This window comes from Fundulus heteroclitus, unplaced genomic scaffold, assembly GCF_011125445.2.
Source record: "Fundulus heteroclitus isolate FHET01 unplaced genomic scaffold, MU-UCD_Fhet_4.1 scaffold_36, whole genome shotgun sequence".
NCBI classification, from domain to species: domain Eukaryota; kingdom Metazoa; phylum Chordata; class Actinopteri; order Cyprinodontiformes; family Fundulidae; genus Fundulus; species Fundulus heteroclitus.
Window position 1 is genome coordinate 566,261 of NW_023396770.1, and position 21,090 is coordinate 587,350.

The window sequence follows — 21,090 nt, forward strand, 5'->3', positions numbered from 1 at the left end:
GCACATCCAGAAGAAACGCTGCCTACATGGAGCTCCCAGCATCCTTCAGGACTCTTCTCACCCAGCCCACAGACTGTTTTCTCTCCTGCCCTCCGGCAGGCGTTTCAGGTGCCTCTGGACCAGAACCAGCAGACTAAAGAACATCTTTTTCCCCAGAGCTGTCTCTTTGTTGAACTCTAATCCTCACTGATAGACTCTCCTCTCCCTCCTCACACCTACCTCCATTTTGTTATTCTGGTATTTACTAGACTGTAATGTTCACCTGCATTCCTGACTGTTACTATAGTAACAACTGTTTACATGCATCCTGCACTACTATGACTGGATATTGATTTGCACTGCTGACTGTTTATTCACAGTACCAATTGTTTACATATACATTTGCAATACCATACTTTAACTGTAATATACAATTACCTTCCACCGCACTTTAATTTAAATAGCTTCTGTCCAAACTTTATTTATTCATTTTATAGTAATAGCTACCTGTACATCATGCTCACAATTCTGCCTATAGTAATAGCCATCTGTACATATATTAATAGTACATGTAAACTCTGTTATAATAATCATCTGTATATTATGCTACTGTACATATCTGTAAAACTCTATTTATAGTAATACCCACTTGTATATTATATTCGGTACACATCCAGCTGTAAATTAGTTCATAATATTAGTCATCTATATATTATACTCATTGGACAAATCTATCAGTAAAATTCTGTCTATAATAGTATTCATCTCTATATTTATTCAGTAATAACCCATGTCCTGTACTTATAGAACCATTGTTTATCCTGAACTTGCTGCTATTGCACTTCTGGTTAGACCTAAACTGCATTTCGTTGCCTTGTACCTGTAAATGTGTAATGACAATAAAAATGTAATCTAATCTAATCTAATTTAATCTAATCTAAACCCAACTAATTCATTTTCAGAGACTAAACCTGAATAAATGTGTTTTAATTACTAAACTTAACGATTTAATGCTTACAGCAAAACTTTGATCCTGGTTTTGAAGCCTGCCACCTCCAGGTGGAGCAGAGACAGGAAACCACCTGGAGCTGAGTTCCTGAGGACCATCACCAGGTAGCAGACCTCCAGCCTGAAACCATGCTTCACTGACCTGGCTCAGGTTCCTCAGGTTCCTCAGATCCAAACGTAGCTCAGACTGAACATAAACATGATTTCACTGGTTCATCCAAAGCCAAACTCCCACTTTGTGCTGTTTGCTTTATTTTGCATTAATTTTTGAAGTATCAAACCAGAGGAAAGAATCCAGACAGAATCACAATTTATCCACATGTATTTGTTCCTCTACGTCTCCTACATGTGGAACCTAACACTTCGGCCCTCCCATCCAGCACTGAACCCAGACTAAGCCCATGTCGGCCATCTTTAATTGCTGCAGATGATGAAGAGCAGCAGCAGGGCGGGCAGGACGCCGCTGGCCGGGGCGCAGCGGCCGTGGCGGGGCGCAGCGTTCAGGCTGTAGTCGTTCGTTCCGCACTGACTGCAGTCCTCCCCGCAGAAGGAGCAGACGGACGCATCGCCCCTCCACGACGACCTGTACGACCTCACGGTCCTCCGTCCTGCAGGGGGCGCCAAAGAGCCAGAGTCAGCACAATTTACTAAAGTTCTGCTAGTTCACTTAAAAATAAGCTGTCAGATCCCAGATTTATTAGCATTTAAATCTCTCAACCAATTATCCTTATTTATTATTTATTTAATTTATGCACATATTAACATATTTTAGAGGTTTAGTGAGAAATGGATGTGAAAGAAAACCAGATTGTTTCACCTGTGAATTATTGTGAATAAGTTAATATACCCTCTGAATAAGTTAGATGTAACCCGGGTGTAAATCCCAGTGATCAAACCTGTGTAAAACTGAACTTCCATCCCTTCATTACTTCATAGCCAATCGCTGTCAAGGATCAAGGTCACATGTACCTCCACAGCCTATAGCTAGGTATATTAGCTGGAGCAAGCAAGTAGGAAAGATTAGGACATGTTGGGAGAAGCAGAGCTGCAGGAGCTAATTAGCCGAGATGAGATAGAAAAAAACTATTTTTGTAATTGTGGGAAATTAAAAACAGTACAACATATATTTTTAGAATGTAATAAATATACTCAGGAAAGAGAGATATTGCGTAGAGAGTTAAGCAGGAATAAAAATAAATTAGATATAAGAGAATTGTTTTAGAGGTCATCTGGGGATGTAGTGTTTGGGAGTATTTTTAGTTTTTTAAGAAGAACGGGTATTTTAGGGAGAATATAATAGATTGTCTGATCCATACTCCATTCTGGAAGGTGGCGCTAATGCACCTATAAGTTGTTTGCCAAACGGCATTAAAAAAAGAGAAGAAGAAGAAGAAAAACCTGTTTACTGCGGAATTGGTGAGTGTTTCTGTGTGTGTCTTAGTGTTAGCTCATAGATGTCACTGTTTGTTTGTATACTCAGTAATTTAGCAGCTAAACAAACAGACACACATACTAGATTTGAACAAACTATATGTGAACAATAGGGTGCCTTAAATATTAATTGAGCACTTGTTTATATTAGGTTACATTTCATGTTAGCTGATTTATATAGTGCATATTCATTGGATTTTCATGGATGTAATTTATATTGAACTTTATATTTATTGAATATGCATGTTGACTGAAAATTGTTTGGAATTATTTATAGTGCAAAGAGTGCCATTTATTGAATTTGTGTGTGCACACTAGAATGTTTTGATTATATATTGAGAAAATGGTCCTGTTTTATTATTCAGGCCAGGTTTCGATGGCGAGCTGAAGGTCCAGGCCTAGAGCCCAGGAACGGTTGCACTTTTGGGTGCATGAAGACTTTTGATCTCCTGCCAGGCTGGTAGGAGGCTCCTTGCAGCCAACGAACAATTCTGTTCTACTCTGATATGACCTGAGTCAGTCACGACCTGCACTGCACCAAGCACTTTAAAAAGAACTTGTTTGAGACCTTTAACCAACCCCAGCTTGGGGTGAATGAACTGAAGGGTTCATTAACTGTGGAATTGATTAATTTTGGGGGTTTTTCTGTTTATTTTGTTTTTCTCTTTTGCACATTTTATATGGCCATTTGAATGTTTCACTGATGTTGTAAATATGTATAATTTTCTTCACTATAAATACAAGGCAACTGCAACCTTCTAGTCTGTCTGCTCCTTCGTGAGTCGTATCTATTTTCTGATCCAACTAGCCCATTGACCCGATTGGTCACGACCCATTTACATTGATTTAAAATGTACTATATTGTTATCTTTACAAATATGCTACATAGAACACCCCCTGAATAAGTTAGGACACCCTCTAAAGACTGACATCAACTCTAATGGGTCACCATAAACCGGGTTCTGGTCCATTAGCTGAGATTGAGCATGAATGAGAGGAAGCAATGCTGGGAATGTTCTTGCTTTTAAACCGGGTCAGTCTGAGCGCTCGGTACGTCTGACTGGGTCTGCATGACCCGGCAGAAGGAGCAGAATCTTACTTGGTTCGTAATAGTCGTAGACGGCAACGGTGGCTTCCTGGACCTTCCCCACCTTAAACTCCACCAGCAGAGGAACGTACAGACACGTCTCCTGAGTCGAGACCTGCAGACAGAACCACAGAGGTTCTTCTGAAGCTCAGACAGAACCACCACCCGCTGAGAGAGACCGTTTGGGTTTCAGCTCACAGAGTCCAGGTACAGGACCACCTTCCCCAGCTGCGTCTCCACTTTCTTCACAGCGCCGTCCAGTTTGACGAGGTCCGGATGCAGAGCGAAGCCGCTGAGCAGACCCACCTCCATCAGAACCATTCCCGTCTCGTTCAGGCCCAGATCCCAGGACAGACTGAAGGGACAACAGATCCAGACCGCTTCAGAACATCCCGCTGGACAGCGACCCAGAACCAGCGATCCTGAACCAGAGACCCAGAACCAGCGATCCTGAACCAGCGACTCAGAACCAGTGACCCAGAACCCAGAACCAGCCGCTGAGACAACATGGACTAAATATAAGAATATGGTTCGGTTCTGGTCTGAACTCAAAGCCCAACATTCCTGAGTTTTACGATTAAAAAGCACAGTTTAGCTCATCTTATTGAAAATAAATCTAATTTTATTATAAATAAAAGGTAGAATTATTGTAAATTAATAAAAGCATTCAGTTAATTTCTCCTCTTTTGACTTTATTTAAATATGTATCATTTTATTTTTACATTTCTCAGAATATCAAGAAAGTCAAACACCAGAATTTAAAAAGAATAAAAGTCAACATTTCAACAAAAATAAAAAAAGAATATTTTAAAGACAAATAAATATTTATATTTCTAATTAACTTGTATTTACCTGATTTTTTCTATATTCCTCAAAAGGTTTTGTAAAAATTAATTAAACATTTAAATAAAGAGATATTAGTAAAAACCAAGAAGAACTCTTGGACGTTTAAAAGTCATGGAGATTTGTATTTACTTTTTTATTACTTTGTTGCTGCCAGTAAATAAAAAATGAATTTTATAATTAAAAAAAATTCTTGTGAATCCAAACACTTCCACTGTGGTCAGATGAAGCTTTTTATACTTTTTAATGGATCTTTCCAAATAAAGCTGCAACAATACAAAAGATAAAATATTAATGCTTATTCAAAAGTTGAAATGAATAAAGAGTAATTTGACAGTAAAAACATTTTTTTCAGACTCTGTTCAGTTACATTTTCACCTAATTTGAACATTTAAGTTCTTCTGACTGATCCTCTAAACTCATCTTCTGACTGCATTGTTGCTGTTTGGCAGATGTTTGGATCATGTGACCCACTCACCTGTTGCAGATGTACAGGTACGTGTCGTTCAGCCCATGGTCAACCAGGTGCACATACAGATAAAAGGCTTCCTGCTCATCCGTGTCCCGTCTCCTCCTCAGCTCCTCGGTCCTGATGTTGTAAAACACGTTCAGCTGCACAAGAGACGGTTGATGAGAAGGACCAACATGGAACAGCAGGGGGCGGTGTTACAGCTCTGAATCACCAGTACCTGGAACAGGGCGAGTCCACGGCCTTCAGCCGTCACCTGGAGACTCAGCTCAGGCTCTGGATCAATCTGAAACGTTCAAACACGTTTAAGATTCTGGCAGAACATTCAGATCCTGAGATCTTGAGCTTTGCTGCTGCAGCTTCAGTCAGCGAGGACTAGACTGGGACTAGACTGAAAGTAGACTGGGACTGGTCTCAGACTAGACTGAAAGTAGGCTGGGACTAGGCAGAAAGTAGAATGGGACTGGTCTCAGACTAGGCTGAAAGTAGACTGGGACTGGTCTCAGACTAGGCTGAAAGTAGACTGGGACCAGGGTGAAAGTAGAATGGGACTGGTCTCAGACTAGGGTGAAAGTAGACTGGGACCAGGGTGAAAGTATAATGGGACTAGTCTCAGACTAGGCTGAAAGTAGACTGGGACTAAGCTGAAAGTAGTCTGGGACTGGTCTCAGACTAGGCTGAAAGTAAAATGGGACTGGTCTCAGACTAGGCTGAAAGTAGATTGGGAATAGGATGGGATCAGGCTTGAACTAAAGTGGGACTAGACTGGAACTGGTCTGTTATTAGGCTGGGACCAAGCTGGGACTAGCCTAGGACTAAAATGTGACTAGGATCGGACATGGGAACATATTTGCTACAACAATAAAACGTATATTTTTGGAGGTATGTTAAAATGGCAAATGTTCTGCTGCTAATTAAAGGTCTGCTGTCTGATCTGGGGTTGGTCTGCATAACAAGCAGCTGACTGAACGTCCTCCCAGTGTTGTGATTCCAAGGCTTTTGTTCTTCTAACCAACTCTGTGGTTGTTTCCTGTCAGGCTGTTCTGGGACGGATGTCGCCCCCCCCCCTCCCCCCTTTGCCTCTCTGCTCTGAGACCTCAGCGTATGACTCTCTCTCTCTCTCTCTCTCTCTCTCTCTCTCTCTCTCTCTCTCTCTCTCTCTCTCTCTCTCTCTCTCTCTCTCTCTCCCTGAAAGGCTGCAGGACCGGGTCTCTGGTCACCTGCTGGGTCTGAAGCAGCAGCTCGTTGTCCTGGTCGATGTGGAAGGAGGCGACGGTGTCCGAGTCTCTGGTGACTCTGATGTTAATGTCTGAGCGCTGCGCCCCTCCCAGAGCGGTGAACCTGGACAGGGCCTGCAGAGCCACCACCGTGTCCTGGGAAACAGAGGCAGGAATGAGTGACGGCGCCTCCAGGAGGTCCGCTTTGTTCCTGCAGCTGTGTTCATGTTGCTGCTTGCTGCTCTGCCACCAAGTCTTTAATGAGCACATACGCAGACGCTTTAACCGCAGTTTACTGCAGTCAGATGGAAACATGTCTCACATGAACCCAGTAAATTCTGGTCTTAGTGGCGCTGAGTCACATTCAGCACCAGCTGCAACTATAAAGACTCAGGATTAATTAATCTGACCTCAGACCTCCATCAGGGAGGAGAAAACGAGACGTGACCAAACCTCCCGCGTCGTTTGGCGGTCCTACCTGAGTGCTGCCATATCCTCCAAGGTGGTTCCTCTGCTGGCTGAGCCACTTCAGCAGACCGAGGCCTTCAGCCACCCGGTCCAGTTTGTGGAGAGAGAGCAGCACGTAGGCCGCCATCTCGATGTCTGCAGAGCGAGGCTGCCATGATGACGACAGGCCGCCATCAGGGGACGACCACGTCGGCACGCCGTCTGCACACGGAGGGACCGGTCAGAGCTGGAATGGACCTCGCAGGTCAAACAGGAACCGGGCTGACGTCTAAACGACGCGGCGCTACAAAGAACGCACCTCGCACATCCGCTCGTCCAATCAGACGGTTCACTGCCGTCTGGGAGGCGGGGCTACCTGCCAGAGCAAGGGCGTAGGTGAGCAGGCTGAGGCTGTAGTTGCTGGACACACCCTGGTCCAAACGGGTCTCCAGGTAGGACCGGGCGGCAGACACCTGTGTGGCGTACTGAGCCTGGCAGACAGAGAGCAGGGCGGCACTGAGCCATCAGGTCCTGGTCCAGATCTGGACCGGGACCGGTTCAGACCATCAGGTCCTGGACCAGACCGGGACCGGTTCAGACCATCAGGTCCTGGACCAGATCTGGACCGGTTCAGACCATCAGGTCCTGGACCAGATCTGGACCATCAGGTCCTGGTCCAGATCTGGACCGGTTCAGACCAGCGGGCCGGTCCAGCAGTCTGTGCGTCTCACCCTGGTGTGGCTGTCCTCCAGCAGAGCCATCAGGACGTAGGACGTGAGGGACACAGGTCCGTCCAGACCTCCCTGGAGCTCGGTGTGGATCACTCTGCCCGGCTCCAGCATCCTCCCATCGCCGCCCTGCTGGCCGGCCAGCCACGCCGCCACGCTGCCCAGAACCCGCTCATCCATGCTGATGAAGGGCCGGGCCTGCAGGAAGCAGCGCAGCACGAACGCAGACAGCCTGCGCACACAGAGCCGGTTCTCAGGCGGTTCTGTGCGGGTTCTGGGCCCGGCTCCGCGGCTCTGATACCTACCAGGTGCTTCCAGACGCGTCCTGCTCCCCAAAGGCGCTGAAGGAGCCGTCGGACCTCTGGTAGGAAAGCTCCTGCTCATAACCTGCAGAGAGAGCCGCCATCAGGGCCTGAGCCGCCTCACACGGTCCAGAACCACAAGAACCGGGCCGGCAGCATCTGGACCGCAGAGGGAATCAGGGGTTCTGATCCGCTGGCCTCTGACAGAACCAGGCAGCCAGACGCTGTGAGGAACAGGAAGGAGGAGCTGCTCTACCTTTCATCATGTAGGCTGTGGCTCGCTGCGTCACCTCCGGGTCCACCGGGTCCACCGGGTCCACCGGGCCCACCGGGTCCACCGGGTCCAGCGGGTCCACCGGGTCCACCGAGTCCACCGGGTCCACCGGGCCCACCGGGTCCACCGGGTCCACCGGGCCCTCCGGGTCCATCGGGTCCACCGGGTCCACCGGGTCCTCCAGGTCCTCCGGGTCCACCGGGCCCACCGGGTCCACCGGGTCCTCCAGGTCCACCGGGTCCACCGGGTCCACCGGGTCCAGCGGGTCCACCGGGTCCACCGAGTCCACCGGGTCCACCGGGCCCACCGGGTCCACCGGGTCCACCGGGCCCTCCGGGTCCATCGGGTCCACCGGGTCCACCGGGTCCACCGGGTCCACCGGGTCCAGCGGGTCCACCGGGTCCACCGGGTCCACCGGGCCCACCGGGTCCACCGGGTCCACCGGGTCCACCGGGTCCACCGGGCCCTCCGGGTCCACCGGGTCCACCGGGCCCATCGGGTCCACCGGGTCCTCCAGGTCCACCGGGCCCACCGGGTCCACCGGGCCCTCCGGGCCCATCGGGTCCACCGGGTCCTCCAGGTCCACCGGGCCCACCGGGTCCACCGGGCCCTTGGCCCTCAGGTACTGCAGGACGTAGATGTTGGGAGCAAAGTGGACCATGTTCTGCTCCCCGCAGCCGGACGGCATCTGGATCAGCGAGTCCAGACCCGTGATGGACGGGCCCAGGAGGTCTCCTTCACGACAGCAGAAACCCGGTTAACGGCAGAACCAGCAGAACCAGAGCTTCTCTCTATCTGGGTCCAAACGGTGGCCGGTTCTGAAGAACTGAGACAGGAAACTGATCCAGACTAGAGAGACACACACAGCTGCTGCTGTTAGAGAGAGGAAGGAAGACCAGAACCAGGACCGGACCCAGGCTCCTCCCGGGGTCCGGTCCTGGTTCTGGTCCTGGTTCTGGTCCTGGGTTCTGTGCTGGTTGCTTCCTGGCTCCCATCAGTAATATTTCTGAGAACCTTTTTTGGGTCTAAGTGACCCAGATGGAGAAATGAATTCACAAACCACGTTGTACAAATGGATCAGAACCAGAACCGGGCCTTTTTCCCGGACCACAGCAGCGTGTTTGCTGGTTCAGATCCCGTTTCCCAACAGAACTGGCCCCTAAACGACGGGCTGACGTACCGACGGCGGTCACGGAGACGCTCTGGCTGCCCTCCACCACGCCTGCTGGGAAGGAGAACTTCACGTCTCTGGAGACGCTGGACTTCTTCTCATGCAGGTCCAACAGCAGCGAGGAGGAGAAGGTCTGCTGGAGTCCTTCAGCCTGCAGGAGGAAGGACACAAGCAGAGGTGTTACAGTTGAAACCGGACCTTCAGGAGCAGAGACCAGAACCGGAACCGTTGGGATGGAGAACCTCCTCTGGATGGATACCTGCAGCTTCCCTCACCAGTTTCCACATTTCTAACTGAACTTCCTGCAATCCTCACAGATCTGCTCATGACTGAGATCTTCTCAGATGTTCTTCCTCTGCTGGAACCAGGAACTAGTGCATAACTCTGCTGTTATCTGCTTCCTGGTTCCTCCTCCTTCTGCAGGAGGAGAAAACAAAGAAAGCCTCAGATGTTGGTCTGGTGGTCTCCACGTTCTGCAGGAGAACGTTTTAACTGCTCTTTGTCAAAGCTTCAGGGTTTTACTGGGATCTTCTGGACACAGAGAGCAGAACTGTTCCTGGTTTCCAGCATTTTTACTAATGAGCTGAAATGAAGCGGCAGGCGTCATTCAGCCTGTTCTGCTGATCAGAGACCAGCTGTGCACCATCATCTGAGGTTCTTTAGAGAACCCTGGAGAACAACCAGCATCACAAGAACATGGATCACGGCTTTCAACATTTTCTGAAGCTAAAAATCTGATAAGTGCGGTGTGCATTTGATTCAGAACCTTGTAGAACCTCCTCTGCTGTGGTTCTTCTGTGTGAAACATCTCCAGCTCAGGCAGGTTGGATGGAGAACATCTCACAGCATCAGTTCTTAAGTCTTGCAACAGATTCTGAGTTGGATTCAGGTCTGGACTTTGACTAGGCCGTTCTAACCCATTCTAACCATGCTGTCAACTGGACCAGAACTTCCTCCCTGGTTCCCTGGTCTCCTCTATTACCATCTAACATAGAAAGTACTCCTGGGTCAATGTGAGCTTCTGAGCTTTCTGTGTCTCTGCTCTGTCTTCTCTAACATAGAAAGTACTCCTGGGTCAATGTGAGCTTCTGTGCTTTCTGTGTCTCTGCTCTGTCTTCTCTAACATAGAAAGTACTCCTGGGTCAATGTGAGCTTCTGAGCTTTCTGTGTCTCTGCTCTGTCTTCTCTAAGCCCCAGTGGGTGGAGGCAGATGAGCGTTCACACTGAGCCTGGTTCTGGTTCTGCTGGAGGTTCTCCTCCCTGTTAAAGGGGAGTTTTCCTCTCCACTGTCGCTTCATGCATGCTCAGTATGAGGGATTGCTGCAAAGCCATCAACAATGCAGACGACTGTCCACTGTGGCTCTACGCTCTTTCAGGAGGAGTGAATGCTGCTTGGAGAGACTTGATGCAACCTGCTGGGTTTCCTTAGAGAGGAAACTTTCTCACCAACCTGGAGGATCTGATGGAAGCTGACTTTGGAAAGAGCCTTGATGATGATGTGATGTTAATTAGATCAATATGAATAAAAGTGAATTTAATTGAATTGAACTCAATTGAATGGTGCTGGTCGTTCTCTGAAGAACCTCTGAGGCCAGAACCAGAACTTCCCCAGCTGGACTCTGGTTGCTGATCATAGAAAAGGAGGTGAGCAGAAACACCTTTTAGATTTGATCATTAATGCCGTTCTGCAGCCGTTCCTGCTGGTCTGTCACATAAACACGGCTGACGATTTGAAGCAGGAAGAGGTGGGACTGAATACCTGAGCAGGTTATCTAGATCAAAGCTGTTCTCATCCAGGTGATCAGTGACGGTCTCTCTGCACCTTAACGAGGACGGCCGTGCGGACGTAGTCAGACGCTGCAGAGGACACGGCCTTCACGGAGATGGGGATCTCTCCCAGGACCAGGGTCCTGATGAGGATCAGGACGGTGGCCCCGCCCTCTCGCTCCAGGTAGACGTGGCGGACGCTGGCCATGGAGACCGCCTCGCTGTCCGGGAAGATGAACTCAAAGCTGCTGCTGTCCGCCACGATGACGGTGACCTGCAGGCGGAGACGCACCTGGATTAGATTAGCCGGGTCTGGGTCGGGTCTGGGCCGGGCCGGCAGCAGGAACAGCCGCCGACGCCCAGAGGAGGTTTGTGTGGATCTGGCTCAGAGCTGAAATCAGTTTCCTGGAGACAAAACATGATGTGACTTCTGCAGCCCTCCAGCTTCTCCAGCAGTCAGACGGTTCTTCACATGTTCTCCTTCCTCTCTGCAGAATCAAAGCGGCTTACTGGCTGCAGCCTTTGCAGCTGGTAAAGTATTCACACCCCGCAGAGTTCCTGCCTTCTCTCCCACTTAAAGGTTCACATCATCAAACCGCTGCTAATCTCAGAGTTTGGAGGACAAACTGGTGAAATCCTAAATAAAACCTAAATTCAAAGAATTAATAAAGAATCACTTGATACCAACGTTCTGCACAGATTTGGGTTTCTTCCCTGGTTCAGGTGAAGAAATGATGCAGACTGACCTCCAGGTCCTCTTGGAGGTAGTTGAACAGAACCACCTCCAGCACCAGCTCCTCTCCTCGGACTATGTAGGCGGGGAGGTTGAGGGACAAGAAGAAGTCCTGGAACACGGTGAGCTGCAGGAGAAGTCAGAGAGAAGGTCAGATCCACCAGGAGCTGCAGTAGGTCCACCATGAGGTGCAGCAGGTCCACCAGGAGGTGCAGGGAGCAGGTCGTACCTCCGCCGCGCTCTCTGTGATCCCCAGACCCAGGTTCTCTGACACCACGAAGGCGGAGGCCGTCCAGGTGGTGATGCTGTCAGGAACGGTCAGAGGAACCTCCTGGCTGGCTGAAGGACTGCAGAGCATTCAGCAGAAACATGGAGGTCACACACAGCTTCTGGACGACTTCTGCAGGTTTTAGATGTTATGAAGTCAGTTCTGCAGAAACGGACCAGATCCACCTGATCTCCACCTGATCTCCACCTCAACTTCACCTGATCTCCACCTCAACTTCACCTGAGCTCCACCTGAACTTCACCCGAGCTCCACCTGAGCTCCACCTGAGCTTCACCTGAGATCCACCTGAACTTCACCTGAGCTCCACCTGAGCTACCATCACACAGCTCTTCACTCTGTTGAAGACGTCGGTGGGATGGAAGGTAGAGATGTGGCTCAGGTAGAGATGTGGCTCAGGTGGAGATGTGGCTCAGGTAGAGATGTGGCTCAGGTAGAAAGCTCAGCTTTCTGATGCTGATCCGCTCTCACTGGTTCTGGACCTGGTTCTGAAAAAGCAGGACCAACGTGTGCTGCATCACCCCATGATGATGTCCATCCAGACCCAGGTTTCTGGAAAGTTCTGACGCTCGTGCAGCTCTGGTTGCTTCTCAAAAGGTTCTGCGTCCATCTGGAGAGGGAAAGCTGTTTCCACCTCTGCGGTTCAGAAGAAGAACGTTAGTTCCAGGCAGGGAGAACATCCCACAAACTGTTACAAAATCATTTCATTCTGAAAGATCTGTAAATCTGTGGCGGCGCAGATGGTAGAAAAGGCTCCTCCTAAATAGAGGCAGTGGTCTCAGGTCCGATTCCTGACCCATTTACTTCCCGTCTTCTCCTCCTCAAAGGAAGCTAGGAGGGAATAAAGTCCCCTGGTTCCACCAAACCCTGAAAATAAATCTGACCTTGATGAAGAACGACCGCTCACATGCTGGAAGCAATGTCCTTTCTATGCCGGTCAGGTCACAAAGCGTGTGAAGATAACCTGAAGAGGGAGGAGCAGGGCCAGTGGAACGGTCCGGTGGCTGCAGAACAATCCCTGACCATCAGCCCCCCCCACCACCATGCTTAACAACTGAGGACTGCTTCTTGAAGCAATGAAATGCTGGGACCAGCATCTAATCTGGACTAAATAAACAATTTAACCAGAACCAGAACCAGGCTTAAATCAGGACCAAACCAGGAAACGACTAGGATGGGTTAGAACAAATGATGGAATCCAGTAAAATGCTGTGTTGGTTCTGCAGAACATTAAGACCTGCTGAGGATCAGATGGTCGTTTGTCCTACTAACTAAAATCTGAACCTCAGAGTCTGGATCCAATGGCCTGTATGTGAACACTGGCTGAGAGAGAAGGTCCATGGAGTCAAAGCCGGGATGTCCTCCACACATGGGCCACGATTCAGCTTCTAGCATGATCATCTGGCTGACTGTAGGAGAAGAAGGTTCTGCTCCAGACTCACTGAGATCGTGCCACGTTGGACTTGCTTTGTGTAAACTGGCGTCAGTCATCACAGCCAGATCACACATCTGCAGAAGCAAAGGTCACTGCTGATTATCTGATTGTTCAGAACAATGAAGTCACAGACACTGGATCTGCTGGTTCTGGAGGCTAATCAGGTCAGGTCTCTGAGGAGGATCACCTGGAAAATGGAGTAGGCATCTCCCATTGTCATCTGGTCTCTGTGGGCTTCGCCTCTGGAAGCGCCCGGCTCCATTATCTCCTTCAGCACCTGTGAAAACAACACCAGACACCTCAGAGTGGAAGAACCAGTCGGGCCCACTTCCCCCTGGACTGATTCTGGAGAGGTTGGGTTTCTCAGGAGGATCTGCAGGAACAGCTTCCTGTTACTGGAAAATTTAAACTCAGGGCGGCGTGTGAAGATCAGATGACCAAGAACAGAGAACACATTTACTACTTTCAGGCTCCCAGTACAGACGCACGACTTTTACATAGTAAATCCTCACATAGCTCCTCACAGTCTTCAGATTCAAGAGTATTTTAATAAAATAATCTTCATATAAATATTAAGAATGTCATTAGTGAACGTGAACTTTGAGTCTTCCTAGAATGGATCCAATAAGTTTGGCCTGAACTTAAGGAACCTTAAGGAACTTTAATCCTCCTTTTTGTGGATCAAGATTGATTTTTGAACGTTTTCTCTACTGATGTTGGATGCACTGCTGCTTGAATGATATTTGGTAGGTTTTTCGCTTTTGGGGCATTTGTTATGATGCATAAACCATAGAATTGTTTTTTCTACAACCAGCGTCAGCTGACATCTCAGAAGCTGAAATGATACTTCAACTACATCCCCAAATCCTAGAGGAGTGGAAAAAGAGGAGAGAGAGAATGAGGAAATTCAAGCCATTGCTGTCCATCATTATGGACAATGTGAGATTTTTGGCAAAGCAGTTGGATGAACTCCAACCTTTACCAAGGACCCAGCCAGACTATGGGAATGCAGTGTTATGTGTTTCACTGAAACATGGCTGCAGGATCAGACCCCCGACTCCATCTTCTCTCTGAAAGGTTTTCTGAGCATACGAGCAGAAAGAAGCGTAGCAAGAGCAAAGGTGGAGGATCGGTGGAGCTTGTGAACAACAGATGGTGCCATCCAGGACGCGTTACTGTGAGGTTTCCTGTGCTAATCGTCTGGCAGAGGTTCTGACCGTCTCCATGCTGATGTCGTTGTGTGACCCTGCCCAGCGCGTTGCTTTGTCCACCACCAGGATCCCAACCAGGGAACCGGGCTCTGCCACCGACACCTGCAGGGCGACCTTCTCAGCAGGCTTCACCTTGTCGCTGCTCCATCTCAGAGATACCTGCCCACCACATCTGCTCAATCAGTCACTGATCAATGCGGAAACACAATGTTGCATCATGAAACTCCCAGAAGGGGAACCAGTGGGTCACCTTGTTCTGTAGAAACCGGGCCATGGGCAGATGGATTACATCGCTGACGACTTCGCCATCAGGACGAACGCAGTAGACAACGATGGAGGCCAGGGGAGCCCAGGAGGCCCCAGGGACCAGAGTCAGATCCCCTGAACTTCTCCCAGCAGAAACCAGCTGACCTCTGGCCTTCACCTGGACACAAACGGAGAACGTCCGCGTGGCCTCACATGAGAAAACACTTTGGGAGATCCGGTTAGAGGACTGCTGTTTTCAGGAGCTCTTCCTTACCAAGTAGTGAACATCAGTGATCGCAAAGTTCCTCTCAATCTTCAGCTGAAGTCGTGAACCAACCTGGAGAAGGTGGAGATACTCAACTAAAACTCCACACGTAACAAACTGGATGGAGGAAATCATGGAGAGGCCAACAGAGACCAGGAAGTATCAAGCTTCCCAGGAAAAACTTATTCTTTAGATCCAACAATGCCTCTGGGTTCTAGCACTGCTGTATGTTCTGCTTATTTTTGACCTGGACATGTCTCTAAATGTGCTATTTGCCCAGTATGTCCTTCTTTTGGGGTGGAAATGATGCAAAAAAAGCTTCCAATTGTTGCCTCTAAACTGAACCACCGTAACATCTCAAAGTCTGAAGCAGAAGAATAATCCTGGAATACCTTTAATACATAGTTTACTACAAAGAACATAATCTAGCTAAATGCCAGAGGAGCTCCCTGTGTTATAAACACAAACTGTTCCTGGTGTCAAAGCTGTGACACGTGACACCACGCCTGGCCTACTTCTGAACAACAGACTGTTTCCACAGCACCAGAGGTCAGATGACTCCTGTCTGGACTCTGAAAGCTTCAGGTAGCCACCTAAGAGGACTCCTCTTCAGCTCTGCTCCTGTTTAAGGTTTAGGAAACACTTGGAGGTTCTGGAGGAGACTCTGGTTTGGTTCCTAACTGGTGTTAGAAACCAGACCTGCTAACACAATGTTCCCCCTGCTTTTGATCAAATAGAGCTGGTGTGTAGCGCTGTTGGAAGTGGAGACATCTTTAAAGAGGTTTACCTCTGCAGGCCTGGAGGGTCTCTGAACCTGAAGGTAGGCGTGGCTCGGGGAGGCGTAGATCATGTCGAGGGAAAGAGTCTTCTGGCAATCCTCAAAAGAAACCTACAAGCATCAGAAAAAAGAAACCTTCATGAAGAAACGTTCATCCACTGGGTGCATGAGATCCTGTCACCATGGCTGCTGTGGGCCTTTCCCTTTGAGGACCAAACAGAGGTTCTCAGAGGGACCTCTGTTTGGCAGAGCTTGTGAACAACAGATGGTGCCATTCAGGACGCGGTTTAACTGCGGTTAAACTGCGCCTCTAAATAGGTGCAGTTTAGTGACGGATGTTTTAAGCTGTCGATACCAGACGGTGACTTACTTCAACGGTGAGATGCTGCGTGTCGTTCAGCACCCGGATGTCCAGAGGAACGACTCCGTCTGCAGGGAGAGGAACCTCCAGGTTCCCTGAGGACTCGTCAGGGTCCATCATGGAAGAGTCATTGCCGCTGAACAGCATCTCCTCCTCCAGCATCTGATCCCACAACCTTTGCTTTTGCTGCAGCACTGAAACTTTCACCGTCTTGGTCTGATCCTGCGCCGTCAGCGGCTCGCCGTTGTACCTTGATATTTTCAGCTGCACACAGAAGACAGGAAGGCCTTAATGGACCGGCTGGACCGGGCTGGACCGGCTGGGCAGGACCAACATTATTTACCCGCCCGCTGAAGCTCAGCGATGGTCTCAGTACTTTAGGAAAGTCTTCAAAGTGAATGTGGAACCTCTTTTTAGCCAAGGTGACGTTCACCGAGTTGTTATAAGTGAGACCTGAAAGCAGAGAAACCTTCAGCACCAGCAGCAGCAGACGTCAGCATCTCCACCCATCCAGTTCATCGCCTCGTTCTTTCTAATCTCTGCGGTTTATCACACGCCTCCCTGGCTGAGCTGCACGGCTCAGGGTGCCAAAACTTTCTGTATCTAATGGTCTGTGGATCTGCAGAAAGTGTTCCTCCTCCACAGACGATGATCTCAGTCATTAAGGCCGATCTGAACCATCCTGACCAACGTGAAGAAGTATTCACGCCCTAAGCCCAGTGTAGCTTTAGGGCGTGAATACTTCCTAGGGGATATTAGCATAGTCTGAACGTAGGCTGTAGTCTGGTGACCGGGTCAGAACCTTACCTGTCAGGTGTTCAGTCACAGACACCTGGATGGTCAGGTGGTCTGAGCGTTCATGGTAGCGCGTGGTTCTGGTCCAGGCGTGATGAAAGTCAGAGAGGACAAAGGAGAACTTCCCAGAGCCGTCGATCTAAAGGACACAGGAACTTTAGGAGAACTTCTCCTGCAGATGTTTGACGGTTTTTACTGAAACGTTTCTCCAGGTTTGTCTCTGAGGAGGAAACCTCTGCGCCTCCTGACCTCCTGCTCCTCGCTGTGAGTCTGGACGTCGCCGTGGGATCCATGACTGACGGTGACGGCCATGCGTCCGCGGACGGGCTCGCCGTACGAGTACCTGAGGACCGGATCAGAACCAACGGGCTCAGCGTTCACACCACACATGTCAGACGGGCCAGAAGACGGCGGACGGAGGAAAAGTCTCACTTTGCAGAAACGAAGCCTTCCAGGACGTCCTCCTGGTGGACGGCCGCCGGAGCGTCAATCAGAACCTCAAACTTTGGCAGAACTGGAACCACAGAGATCGGGTCAGCGTCTCTGGGGTTCTTACGGGCCGTGCTGAGGCCAGCTTACCGTAGTGGGCCACGGTGAAGGACTTCTCACTGGTGACGCCCTGCAGAGAGACAGACATTAGCTGCTGCCAGGCGGCCGGGTTCTGCTTCTAACTGCCGGTTCTGATCCGAGTCCACACGTCTAAAGCCAGAGCAGGACTAGAGAACCTTCTCGCATCTTCTCCTTTCCTGGACCTCTTCCAACCACATCATGAGCAGACCGGGTTTGGCTCTGGGCCCGGTTCTGTTGCCGCCTGCTAAGTTCCTGTAATGTGACTATATTTAATTAATCCTCCCTCCCAGAGATGAATTAGGACTCGTCTTAAACACCAGAACATCAGGTCTCCAGGCCGTGGTCCTGGTTCTGATCCCCGCTGCAGAAACACCAACGACTCTTTAAATGAACAAGATCTTTGCATAAAAGGCTTTAAACCTGGATGGAGTGTTTGTTGTTTTATGAAGTGATTTTAAAGTCTGCATGGATAAATCTCCTCGTTAACCGACCCGCCGTCTGACTTACGCTGACGGAGGCCGTGACGCTCCACCGCCCCAGAGGAGGACGTCCTGACAGCGGGAACTCTGCGGACACCACCCCGAGGACGCCGGCTTCGTCCAGCCACTGCCTGACCCGGTTTCCTCTGGGATCCTGGATCAGGGACAGAAATCTGAAAACCTACAACAACGTTCCTCGCTAAAGTATTCACACCCCTAAAACTTTTCTGCAAGTCGTCCCGTTCCACCTGCAACGCAGAGGAACGTCTATGAAGTGGAAAGAAACAACTTATTTACGACTAAAACTCTAAAATGTGACGGATGCCCCTTCAGGAGGCGCCCCTGAACGCACCGTCCCGCACCTGAACGCACGGTCCAGCACCTGAACGCACCGTCCCGCCCCTGAACGCACCGTCCTGCACCTGAACGCACCGTCCCGCACCTGAACGCACCGTCCCGCCCCTGAACACACCGTCCCGTACCTGAACACACCGTCCCGTACCTGAACGCACCATCCAGCACCTGAACGCACCATCCAGCACCTGAACACACCGTCCAGCACCTGAACGCACCGTCCCGCCCCTGAACGCACCGTCCCGCCCCTGAACGCACCGTCCCGCACCTGAACACACCGTCCCGCACCTGAACACACCGTCCCGTACCTGAACACACCGTCCCGCATGCTGCTGCCAGCAGGAGAACCTGATCCTGCAGCCTGATCCGTTATGGGATGGTTCAGATCCAGCGGTTAGAACGGCCTAGTCAAAGTCCAGACCTGAACTTTCTCCATCCAGCCTGACGGAGATGTTCTACAGAGAAGAACGGACCCGCAGCCGGTTCTACCGAGTTCTGACCAGGCGGGCTACAAAGCACTCCTCGCGGTTCTGCTCCACTGGGAGCGGTTCTGTTAAACCCAAAGGAAATGTTGGACCCTAACTTTCAGGGGTGTGAATACTTCTGAGCTGTAATTGCTGTGAGACTTTTTAAAAGGGAAGCAGCGTCTGACTCGGATCAGGATGTGTGCCGGGCCGACGCAGGGCTTCCCGTCGGCCAGAACCGACACGACCCGGATCTTCACCACCTGGCCCGGCAGGTAGGCGGCTCTGTCCGTCTGGATGAAGGTGGAGATGCCGGCGTGCAGGAGCAGCTCCGTGGAGTTGGAGAAGAACTGGTCCACGCCCCCGTGACCCCTGACCTTCAGGATGTAGGGCCGTCCGGGCCGGGCCTTGTGGATCTGCCGACATGAAGAACGGACCGCTGAGATGGAGCAGAACCGGACCGGAGCGTCACGGATCAGAGTGATTTCAGGGTTTTTACCGCGGGCAGAGTCAGCAGGCCGGTGGTTCCTGCAGAGAAAACGGTTCTGTTAGGGTTCTGAAGCGGTTCTGTTAGGGTTCTGATGCGGTTCTGTTAGGGTTCTGATGCGGTTCTGATCAGAGAACAGCCTCAGGTCCGTGAGGTCACTGAAGGCTTCACCTCCTCTAACCGTGGTGGAGCTGGAGGACAGCGTCTGGCCCTGATGGATGATGTGGGCCGAGACGGTGAAGGCGGAGGAGCTCAGGATGGAGACCGACACCGAGGTGGGGAGTCCGGGTCGGAGCGCCGCCGGCGCCAGCAGCAGGTAGGACGGCTGGGAACCGGGTCGGGGGGCGGGCCCGGTGTCCGTCCAAGCGTCGGGCCTGAGAGAGGAAACAGAACCAGAAACAAAGGAACCGGCTCTGGGTTTTGGGTTCTGATGGAAAGAACCGACTTTCTGCCGACCAACCAGAACCCCCGGTCCACTCAAAGCCGCCCCAGGTCCAAATGACCCGAATAAACTCATAAATCAGGGAACAAATGTTTGATTTGACTGAAAACATAAAAAGTTGCTGTTTAAGAAGGAGAAAAATGAAAGAATTAAATTAAGAATCCAAAAATATACAAAATTTTATCCATTCAACCTTAAAAATATGATCAATTATAACAATTATATTATAGCAATGAACAGGTGATCATTAAAAATTAATTACGTGTAGTAATGCAGTAATTATTTTAAAATAACCCTTTCTAATGCAAACAGAGAGATTGCTGATTAAAATTTACATTTCATAACCATCAGGCAATTATTATTTAAGGATATAGATATATAAACCATTAATAGTTCCCAGATGCTAACCTGGGAGGCTGCTGCTAATATGCATAATCTAAATAGTATATATTCTGTGTAAGGTTCAGTATTTACTCTTATCTTTAGATTAACTTTAGATCAGACCGTTTGCTCTTTCTCTTCTTCTCTTTTCCTTCATTGCTATAATTGTGAGTAACTTTGCCGCCGTCACACCTGAACTTCCACACTGCGGGTCAATAAAGGAGTTCTAAGTCTTAAAATATATTTATAAATATATTCCAACATCCCAGTTATAGATCATGAAAAATACTGACTGAGTTTAGAGTTTTAAAAGCAAATTAATCTGTTTAGCACAACTAGTGTTTGAGTTTATTTAGCTGTCAAATGTTTTACTGTGAATTACTAAAGGCAGCAGGAGTTCAGTCTGAAAGATTAAATGTGGTTTAATCATCTGAACAAGAACATTAAAAGATTTATTTTCAACAGAGAGCATGAAATAAAACATAAAAACATGAAACATCGTAGATTTATTCATTATTAGCGTCTCTGACTCTACAGGTGAGACATGTATCCAGGTGAGTTTACCTGCGGGTGACGTTCTGCGCTGCAGTCAGGATGAAGAAGAGGAAGACTCCTCCCAGCTGGAGCAGAGCCTTCATCGTGACTGAACGTTGCTTCTGGGAGCAGCTGATGTCAGGAGCTGCCTTCTTACCTGCAGACGAGGCCACGCCCCCTCCACCTGTATCACCTGATCCAGTGACCAGGTGGCACTTCACCTTTTTCTATTTCTACCAAACAAAGAACAAAACAATAGAGAAAGTAATACATGAAATATTAGAATGCAAACTCTCATGGAGGATTATAAATTAGGGGCATGAAGAAGAAGTCAGCTGTACAAGAAAAAACAGAAAATAGAGCAAAGCCACAAATAAAGAGCCTGAAACAAAAGATTTTATCTGATTTCCTTTGTTTAACCTTATTTAATGCTAAATAGTATATTTTAAATGTGTTTATAAAACAGGGGGAGGATGGCGTATTACATCTCCATTAATACAGTGAATGTGCTATTTAGATAAAAAAAATATTTATGGCCTCAGAGAA

General features: G+C 49.3%; 1 protein-coding gene across 1 annotated transcript; it reads right to left on the minus strand.

Moving 5' to 3' along the window:
* Positions 1-1,236: 1,236 nt before the first annotated feature.
* Positions 1,237-19,719, minus strand: cd109 (CD109 molecule). Its single transcript, XM_036130384.1, has 34 exons — positions 19,359-19,719; positions 19,200-19,228; positions 18,889-19,116; positions 17,911-18,036; positions 17,546-17,655; positions 17,413-17,501; positions 17,266-17,347; positions 17,083-17,176; positions 16,846-16,972; positions 16,382-16,491; positions 16,048-16,302; positions 15,687-15,788; positions 14,909-14,971; positions 14,639-14,812; positions 14,395-14,547; positions 13,365-13,454; positions 13,063-13,251; positions 12,264-12,385; positions 11,686-11,803; positions 11,470-11,583; positions 10,779-10,997; positions 8,966-9,107; positions 8,381-8,520; positions 7,768-7,801; positions 7,515-7,596; positions 7,213-7,441; positions 6,801-6,972; positions 6,513-6,703; positions 6,038-6,190; positions 5,038-5,103; positions 4,827-4,960; positions 3,704-3,860; positions 3,518-3,620; positions 1,237-1,595 (listed from the first exon to the last, which is right to left on the minus strand). Exons 1-34 carry the CDS (start codon positions 19,702-19,704, stop codon positions 1,402-1,404), a joined length of 4,737 nt encoding a protein of 1,578 aa, XP_035986277.1. The 5' UTR covers positions 19,705-19,719; the 3' UTR covers positions 1,237-1,401.
* Positions 19,720-21,090: the final 1,371 nt, after the last annotated feature.